Source organism: Etheostoma spectabile, chromosome 23 (assembly GCF_008692095.1).
Source record: "Etheostoma spectabile isolate EspeVRDwgs_2016 chromosome 23, UIUC_Espe_1.0, whole genome shotgun sequence".
Lineage (NCBI taxonomy): Eukaryota > Metazoa > Chordata > Actinopteri > Perciformes > Percidae > Etheostoma > Etheostoma spectabile.
In genome coordinates, this window is record NC_045755.1 from 12,479,020 (window position 1) to 12,489,518 (window position 10,499).

The 10,499-nt window shown below is 39.5% G+C and overlaps 1 protein-coding gene across 5 annotated transcripts in view; it reads right to left on the reverse strand.

Annotated features, from left to right (window-relative positions):
• Window positions 1-7,801, reverse strand: part of chchd3a (coiled-coil-helix-coiled-coil-helix domain containing 3a) — a 70,494-nt gene extending 62,693 nt beyond the window's left edge. For 4 of the 5 annotated variants that reach the window (XM_032505229.1, XM_032505227.1, XM_032505228.1 and 1 more), the window contains exons 1-2: window positions 7,539-7,801; window positions 5,671-6,619 (exon numbers count right to left, since the gene is read on the reverse strand). In XM_032505229.1, coding sequence (XP_032361120.1) covers window positions 5,671-6,619; window positions 7,539-7,619 — 1,030 coding nt within the window. In that variant the 5' untranslated portion in view covers window positions 7,620-7,801. The remainder of the gene's footprint in view (window positions 1-5,670; window positions 6,620-7,538) is intronic. The other variant, XM_032505230.1, reaches the window with a different exon arrangement.
• Window positions 7,802-10,499: the final 2,698 nt, after the last annotated feature.

Genomic DNA, 10,499 nt, shown 5'->3' on the forward strand with positions numbered 1-10,499 from the left:
GTGTGGAGCTGATAGTCTTAATTAGCTTTGTAGCAACCCACTTGGTAATGGCTTGAATGTAACGGACATTCATTAATATCAAAAAGTTAAGTATTTAAGCTTTAACTTGTTTTGTTTTTTAAGGTACACTTAGGATTTGGAATGAGGTCCATCTACTTTAGTTTTATTGTTTTGATTAGGATAAAATCCAGATCAAGATCATAATCTAATTAAATGTTTTAAATATTACATGGCCTAAAGCCTGTTCACCATTTGTCTTGGAAATCTGTTTAAACAGCGTTTAAAATACTTTGTGGACAGAATGACCCACTACAGACCTCTCCTAGAAAGAAAAAAAAGAAAACAATTAGGTCTACAAATCATGGCTTAATTTTAGGGCATTGAATTTTCTTGACTGGTGTTTGTAAAGAGCCGTTGATGCAATCTGCTCAATGAAGACTAAAATAGATCCACTTACAATGTAACTAATTAAACGTTTCTAAGTAAACTGTCAAACATTACAGGAACACAAACATTTGAAAATCTTTGGTAGTTGTTGGTCTGTATGTTATCTAATCTTTCGCTATTAAAAGTTAAAAGAAATAGATTTAAGATTTAAAATTTCTTCTGTTGTTTAAGGTATAAATAAATAAGTGATAACCGGGAACTGATGGTTACTGTAACTGGCGTCATAGATACAAAAAATCTCAGCTCATTAACAAGCATTTCTTCCTCCACCTTTTGTCATTTTAGTCTTCTTCGCATCCTTCAGCAGCTTAGTCGCACCCACACTGTTCACAATTTGCTTGCAGAATACAGTTAACTTAATCCTTTCTGATTTCCAACCTCTACAGCCTTTTCTTCTCTGCAGCAAACAGCACATAACACAAACTCACAGCGTGACAACTCTTTGGTTCAGTAAAGAGAATGAATAAGCAGCAGGTAGAGGGAGGCTTAGTATGACAGAGCTTCAACAAAAAAAAAAAAAGAGAAGTGCAAGCGGAGGCGGTGATTGACAGTTGACAAGTTTTTTGCTGTATAGGGTATCCTCAAAGACAGAGACTCCTGACACCTAACAGTCCAGAATGTGGGAAAATAATATCCATCGTGTCTGACAGCCCTCAGAAGCAACATTGGTCCCACTGCAGAGAAGTCTAATTACTAACTAACTCTGTTAGGAACTACGATAGTAAGACAACATGTAGACCCATATGGATATCTGTCAGGTAACAAGTAATACTGCCATTTCATAGCAGAAAAATGTGAAATCATCAGATGCTTTGTTGTTCGGCCTACAAAAATAATGTGGCAGTTAAACGTCCAGAAATGTGTACTTTAACTAAATGTGAGAGAACCGTTACCTGTAGACTAGAGACACAGCAATGTACTGTTCTCATATCTAGACATCTAGTTTGGATATATCATAATATGGTGATAAAGTCAACAAAAGGTGACAACATGTTCAGTCACCTTTGACTTGGCATTTGTAGATAACCTAGATGACTAAGACAGACAAAGTTAGGAGCTAGTAGTTAAACATAGTGAAGCATTTAACAGTCCAAGTGCCAGATTTTCAATTATTAAGTTATTGGAATACAAACCTGAGCCAAATGAGAGTGAATATTGGACTTACATCTGTCATGTGGCCATTTTGTCAATATTGCAACCTTTTTTTTTTTTTTAACCATCTCCTCCAACTTGCAACAAGGCTGTACTGAGACATAATGCTGCCTCTTACCACAATGAAACTTGTGAGTATGAGTAGCTTTAGGCCACTAAAAATACTACCAACTATACAACAGTGCAGAATCACTTTGACAAAAAACCCCACAATCCCTTACTATTCCCTCAAAATAAACGTAGGGTAGATGAGCAGAAGTGGCCTTTTAAATCAGAGGTCAAATCCTGCCATATGAACTTTTTCCATCAGGATTTTAGTATCTTACACTTACATTGAAAATATATACCCTTTAGCTATGCCCTATGAAAAGTAAAATTCTAAATGTCCTCTAAGTTCAGACAAGCCTAAGCAACTCCTCATTTATCACCACATCCTCTCCAGCCCTTCAGAGAGAGGCTTCAGATAGCTAGCAGGCCTGCAGGGTCAGTCGGAGAACAGGTTCTGATATGATAAACACTGTCTGGGGTCCTTGAGGGAGGCTGGTTAGGGTCAGAGACAATTCCAGATTGACAGAGCCAGTGTCAATCCTGAGTAGGACATGTAAATGTTAAAAAGATTAAAAACTCATCATCTTTTTAGACATGTCCCCCTCCTATCCTTTTCCACCAATCACTAAACCCTGTGGAAAAACCCATAGAGGAGACGAGGCGGTAGAGCACAGGCTATTGGCAGTGGAGATAATAGACGAAGGCAAATTGCATTTCTCATCAGAAGTTTCATTAACCCCAGGACCCGCGTGGAGGGCATAATCTGTAACATTACCACTTCCTCACGTTTCTAGCTCGCGCTTAGTCAAGTCACCACGCACCTTTCACTATGCTCACATAGGAAAGAAAAAAAAAAACGCCAAGAGCAAGCTTCCAGCTATGGCAGGCAAGTGCCATTTCTGATTTTCTCTTTTATTCACACTCTTTCCTGTTAATTCAATCTTGTGTTATAAAAAAAGACTTAACCAATCATTTCCCAAGATAACATGAAAAGTCAGTTTCAAAAAAAAAGGTTTTATATTTCACAAGTCACACACACACACACACACAAAACAACACACACACACACACACACACACACACACACACACACACACACACACACACACACACACACACACACACACACACACACACACACACACACACACACACACACACACACACACACCACACACACACACACACACACAACACACACACACTATTGTTTTCCTTTGCCTGTCCCATTTCCCCATTCTCTCTCCTGCACCTGGGAGACGTCTTTAAGCAGGCTATTAGTCCAGCGCAGTGTGTGGGCTCTGGAATATGAATATTTATAACACATTGGAGAAGGTGTAGGAGGTTCAACCTTGACTGTGTTGTAATCAGCACACAGACTAATCTTTGGCTCTACTCAAAACTTCCATCAGTGTTTCCTTTACTTAAAAAAAGAGTAAAAATGGAAATGGAAAGACAACTCCATGTCCCCCAACAGAAAAGGTAGGACATGCATCCATAACTAACCACTTGAAGTGGAAATGCATTAGTAGATTTGTAATCTTACATGAACACTCACACTCCACACCTGTCACAAAATGAATTCAGATATTGTTGCATTTATCTTTTAATCTGAAAACTAATTAGTGCAAACAATGGAAGGAATAACTTTATTCAACATGTAATTTTTTTGTAACTATGCTGCGAAAGGGCCGCAGAGCTAATAGAAAAACAGAACAAAAAAAAGTTTTTTTGTGGAATATACAGAAATAATACATAATTGTCCAAATATGTTACTAATGTGCTCAAACAAGAAGGCAGGTAGTTCACACAAAATCCAGTGTCATATCACAAAAAGGCCCTATGGCCAAATGCAAGTTTAACACACACACACACACACACACACCACACACACACACCAACACACCACACACAACACACACACACACACACCACACCACACACACACCACACACACCACACACACACACACACACACAACACCCACACCACACACCACACACACACACACACCCCTCTATGAGGCCTGGTGGTTTTGTTGTGTGAAACTGCGGAGGTGTCGTTTTAATCACTGGAGTCAGTGCGGCGTGGCATAAGTTGGCCTTTTTTAATTACCTTACTGATTGAGCACAGTCAAGGATGGGAAGGCCTGCCCACACCTTGGATACCACCTTCTAAAGAAGCAGCACCCACGCCCCGTTCTGTACAGTGTAATGAACAGGTAACATTCAGATGTCCTCTGCCGGATATGTCAAGAGATAACGGACGTGTGCCCACACTAACGAGACAATAGGTCTAAAAACTTTACTTTGAGAGAGAGAGCGAGAGAGAGAGAGAGAGAGAGGTGAGACGATATAGTGAGTTTGTTTGTGTTTTAGCCTTACAAACACAAGCTTCGAACCATATTATCAATAGTGACAGGGGTGTCACACGAAATATGTAATTAAACTCAGTTTATAAGTACGTTTGCACTTTTCAATAAGGATTATAGAGATTCTCCTAAACATGAGACTTGACCTTTCAAAAAAGCTTCAACAAAATTATATTTATTTTAAGTTTCTGTTCCTAATCACTACTTTCTTTACTTCAATAAGTTTAAAACAACACTGACAGATTATCTATATTATTAAAGTTGATAAAGTGAATGTGTTAGCTAACAGTCTACACATCCAGAAGATAAAGAGCAAAATTAGCAAATATTTGGAGTCGTATAGCTGGTCACCTGGTTAATGGTAGGCCGCTATTCAATCTCCTTTTAGTTCAGTTTTTGGTGTCCAACTAATGCTGAGAAAATACTCTTACGTGGCTAAATGCTCCACTATGTTCACCAGCTAGTTGCAGATTTTGTCTGTTGGCCATAGGGTGCGGAACAGGTAGCGTGCAGGGGGTTCTTTGTTGAAAAAAGCTGCCCGTTGACCCAAAAACAACACTGATGAGAGTGGTGAGAGAGCTGAAGGACGCTATAAAGCACTGTAAAGCTGCAGAGTCGGGTGATAACTCTCTGGGGTTTCTTCATTTTATGCACCCCCTTTGTCATATGATCCATTGTTAAAATTGTTTAAAAATACAAAGTACTGCTGAGTTTGACCTCACTATTTTGAGTGCTCTTACAAACAGCAGGAAGAAGAAGGCTCATCATGACAGCCTGAACTCTACAGTAACGAAGAATGGAGGCCAACTAATTACAGCATGATGTATTAACATTATACAACAAAATAATTAATTTTTTCATTAAAAGTTAGGGAATGCCAATGAATGACCAAAGGCTACTTTGAGGGGCATTTTAAAAGTGACGAGTAATTACAATCTGCAAGAAAAGTTAAAGACCAACAGCTTAAGGTGGCTCAAAGTAAACAACAACACAATAAAGACTATCAAAATGTGATGTAGCGTAACTAAAATTAAATCCCTGGGCAGCTCATTTCCTTATAACCTTTGCCTTTTAATTTACCAATTCTATTGAAGAAGCATTTTAGGATAAACTGAGCCATTACCAAAAACAATTCATTTCTTCCATTTTTTCAGCGATCAATCCAGTCTCTTGTGAGAAGAAACAAGACACAAGTTTGCCCTGCTCCCTCTTAGGTAAAAAAAAAAAAAAAAAAAAAAAAAACGCAACTGCACAAATCCATTACGGGAAAAAAAACTAATAGAAATAAGTGGAAAATTTTAAAAAGCTACGAAAAATCCAAAAAGCATTGAGTAAATCCTCACACAACTGCTCCATCATCCATTCTACATATATACAGTGGGATCTTGGTAAGCTACTCTAATTCTTAACCTTAATTAAACTACCTTTGACCACACATATATATATATATATATATATATATATACACACACACACACACAGTATATATAGTTCCACACACATTTAATACAGATAATTATATAGTATACACACAATTGTCATAAACAACATATGTCATAAAGCACTAAATCTAAATGTATTTCTTCATGTTATCATTTGTTTGTGAAATGTATTACCAATTCTGATTTTCAGCACACCAAAATAAAACTCACCGACTGGTGCAGCAGGAGGTGGTGGTGGGACCAAAACTGACTCAGGCACTATAACTGGCTCAGGGATAGGAGCAAGGGATTCTGGTGTCACTGGGGGCTGAGAAGGAGGTGCAACTGGTTCACAAGGAGCAGTATACTCAGGCAGGGAAGGTGCAGCATATGGTGCAGCAAATGGCTCTGCAGACTGCGTGGACAAAGTGTCCCCTGAAGGATGCAGGGGTGGTGGCAGCATGGCGACAGGCTCGAAAACAGGAGGAGCAGAGAGGGGTTTGGATTCAGTAATAGGGGGAGCAATGGTGGGTTCCATCTTGACAGAAAGAGGAGGTGGTATAGGTTCAACTACAGGTGAAGGAGCAATGGGTTCAATCACATGTGGAGGAGCCACAGGTTCAATTACTGGAGGAGTAAAAGCAATGGATTGATTTATGGGAGGAGGAGAAGTTTCAATTGCAAGGGGAGGAGGAGCAAGCGGAGTAATTGCTTCCACCACCGCTGGGGCAGGGCAGGGAGCAAGAATCAGGGGAGCAACAGGAGCAGCAGGAGGGAGAGATGGAGGCAAAATAACTGGCTCAACAGCAGCAGGAGCAGGGGGAGGAGGTACCTCCTCGTAAGCAGGAGCTGTGACAGCATTAGCAGCAGCTGGGGGGGATGAGGATGGGAGCACCATGTCAATTATAGTGGGTGCTGCTACCTGTTCTGTAGGAGGTTGAGGAGGTGGTGGTAGAGGTGCAGCCACAGTCTCTGTGGCAGATGGAGCTGCTGGAGGTGCAACAGGTTCTACAAGAGGAGGGGGAGAGGGCAAGGAGGTGATCGGGTCAAAGAGGGGAGGCACTGGCCGCAGGAGAGAAGGGGTGAGGGTAGGCGCCATGGAAGGGGGTGGGGAGGGTGCATGTTGGTGTTTATGAGGAGCTTCAGGTTCCCTCATGCGGTTGATGACATTCTCAGAAAGCTGAAAAAAAGAGTGGAAGAAAAGTTTCATTAGAGCAATGATATGCATTTACAGAAGTCTAATATAAACAATCGTTATATCTCATACACGAATAGTTAAATTAACTTCCTGTAAAGCTGTTACCAAACCTTGTCGCATTTTTTTTGTGTTCAGATTGAACAAACAAGAGCTTTAGAGGTGCTTTTTTTTTTACATAGCCAGGCCTAGCTGTTTTTCCTGCTTTCAGTCTTTCTGTGAAGGTAGTCATCTCCTGGCTTTAGCTCCATACGTGAGAAGCATCAATCTTCTCATTTGACTGTCAGCAAGAAAGTGAATTAGGCTATTTCCAAAAATAGTTGATATGAAAAACTATACATTGTGTTTAACTGGAGAAGACAAAACTTTGTTTTCAATCAGTTTACACCATCATTACAGCATTGGCATGAACAGGAGCACACCTCATGGAAAGATATAGCCGCTCTTAGCCTACTGAGTAATAACGGACAAGGCCATGCCAACTATAAGTCTTATTAGGATGCAACAGCCTGTCTAGTCCGAGTCAGTTTCATTCATGCATTGCGTGAGAGCAGGGCACGAGGCTGGTGACGTCAGCGTCAACATTCCCAAAAGGACATTGAAAAGTGTACTGTATCTAAATGCCATTGTCACTGCAGCTGTTATTAATGTTACATTGTATACTCTTTTATATTAACCTTCTGTGTAGCTTTCAGAGTGAATGTAAGTCAGGCTGCCAGGAGTCTCCTTGCATTAACAACTTAGCATAGCTGCTTGTGAACAGTTAGTTTAGTATTTCCAATACAGCCTAATACTCAATTGCATTAAATTATATAATTTAAGAAAGTCACACCACACCGGTTTACTCAACACTTAGCAGATAGGCTACGTATTGTATTAGGTTACTGTTAATACTGTCACCTACCCGTATGCCCTTCACCACTGTTATATTCTCGTTCTCATCTGACTCAAATGAAACGCGGCGGGTACTGTTACTTGCTCCCATTATCAGACCGCAGGTTGTCAAAGATTCAGTTTTCTACATGTAATATGGAAGACTGTGATGCACTTTTGTTTTCCTACAGTTTAGGAGCGTTAGAGCCAGGTATAGCCTAGCTGGGAAGGGCCTACACACTGCTTTGACCAGTCTACACTTCCTTAGCATGACGTGCTGGAAGAGCGTGTACGTTGATTGGACAGAAGGGTCAGCTGTCCTTACATCAGTGATTCTTATTGGTTATTGATTGCAAGAGTGTGACAAGCCTGGTGAGAGCACTACTTGTCAGACTTTCTTCAATTTCCCATTGTAGTTCCAGTATAATGACACCAACAGTATGTTTACTGTGTCATGTATGGCTTTTGAATAGCACTATCCAGAAAAAGATAACTATAAAATTCTTGTTATTGGATACATTGGCAAGTTGTGACAACAATTATATTAATTCTATTACCCACTTTTCCTGAATTAGTCTAATCTATATTTTGATGAGACATGAAAAAAACGTTTAGTCTACTTTGAATGTACACATATTTTTAGCCTTGCACCGTAACAACATATAATGAATAGCAGTGCTAAAGTTTTTTTAATCCATAATCAAATATTTTACAACCAGCAATATTTCTCTAAGTAAGAATAAGACTACCTACCTACAGTCTTCTGCAACACCTAAACCACAACCCCTTTTGATTTACTCTGCTACACACTCAGGAAACACTGTTGTTTTTTCATTTGTGTTATTGCTCATCTTGAGCTGACAAAACAGAGCAGAAAAGAGCAAAACTACAGAGAAGAGGAGGCGATGGGATGGTTGAAATTTTGTTTTCTAATAGATGGAACAATGTCGTCAGATTGATTTTAAAAATTCAGAATGGTAGAATGAGCTGCCAAACCCATCAGGGAAAGCGAAGACAGCTCCTGAAATAGAGCTGCAACAAGAATAGAATAGAGATGGAAATAGAGACTACAGAGATTGCACAGTGGCCATGTTCTGACTTAGAAACTTTAATTCCAACATCCTGAGAATAGGCTAGCAGTTAATCATTCTTTTTGGATCATCCATTCATTGTTCTTAGCACAGGGGTCATAAATGTTTTTTAACCCAAAGACCTCTTAACTGGAAGAGAGACAAAGCAGGGACCCCGATTATATATGGTATAAAATTAAGTTGCATAATAAACTGGGCCTACAGTAATGTTAAGGACGACCTAAAGCCTTTATACATGCCTTTTTTGCATAGAATACTAAGCTATTAAGGTAATAATTGTTGATTAGATTAGATTATACTTTATTCATCCCACAGCGGGGAAATTTCCTTATTACAGCAGCAGCATTTTCTACAATAAGAGCAAAAACAAACAAATATACAAGTAAACACACAAGCAGACAGCAGACAGTGAGCAGAAGGTATGGCTGAATGTAAGTGACAATAAATAAAGGTTTCGTAAAGTGCGGTTGCAATGGTACAGAAAAACAATATTGCAGTGCAAGTGAGTAACGTTAAAGTAAATTGAATATGTAATTGAAATGGTTTAGTAAAAGTATAGGTAACCATAAATAACCTGGCATGATTTTATAATCATGTTTTAATGTTAAACATGCATGTGGCAATGTGAATCCTTAGGATGAACTGATAGTAAGCCTATCCTTGGTGAGTTTTTTCTTCTTCTTTTTTCTAACAAATAGGTTGATTTGTATGTGTTAATAATATGTTGGATTCATGTGACGACATTTAAATTTTTGTCATTTCATAATAATAATTATCAACTAAGGATAGTAACTCTGGGAACCCCCTAGGGGTCACAGACGTTTTGCATCACTTGACCCTTCAAAATTGTCACAATCCATGCTGGCCACTTCCACTGAAATTGTGCTACAGTTACCCTGCTGTCTTTCCCTACGATCAATTGGTAATTTCTCTGCAGCACTTTCCATTCATCATGCTGACATCATGTTTTGAATTGGGTATGTCTCTGCTCACCATTATTGTCTTTCCTCACTTTGTTTTAGACATCTCTCAAACAGTCAACACTGAACTGCGTGCCTTTGTTGTTGTCATAGCAGAGTATCTAGTCTTGGGAATTAATGTAGACAACAAATGTTAATTTCGTTTTTCACGATGAGTGTCTGAGTATTGCTATTCATTTTCCAAATCTGCCTTCTGCTCCCAGTAGAGGAGGGGAAATACAAAAGAAATCGTGGAGTCAGCACCACAGGTGCGGACAGTTCCAAAAGCCAACTCATGAAGCAGAACTAATGTAATAAAAGAAGGCTTTGCTTGGTAGAGAGGAGGCTTACATTCAGCAACTTGCAGCTAGTCACAACAGACAAACAAATCTAAAGGGCCAAGGCAAGCAGGCAGATTACCAAAGACAGAAGACAGATAAGGCATGATAGGAGTAAGCATGCAGGAAGAAAGCATAGGATGCTTGAATGCAATGTAGATCTGATCTGACAAACAACAGTGGCGAGCGTCCCACCATTTGAAACAATTTGGAAGCAGGTGATCAGAATGAATGATAAACTCGACCAAGGTGTGCAGTGGTTAAGAAATTACCTGTTTGAGATTTTCAACCAAAAGTCAAAACTGGCTGGTGGTGGCAATGGAAAATAGAAGCCTCTGGTGATTTTTGTCAGCATCAGTTCCAAAAGCAGTAGCTTTGAGCTCTGTCCTATGCAGAAGTTGATGTACTTTGGAAATGTTGTACATTTTCCAGTCCTTCTCCTACTATACTGTTTTTCTCAATTGCTAAAACATTAAAAACCCATTGGCTAAACAAAGTTCTCAGTTGCCTGAACCTCATTTGGCCAATTGTACAGTCTGTTGTCAACACCTTAAACAATTTCACATGGTAAAACACAAGTACAGCTCTCAATTAGACTTTTAGC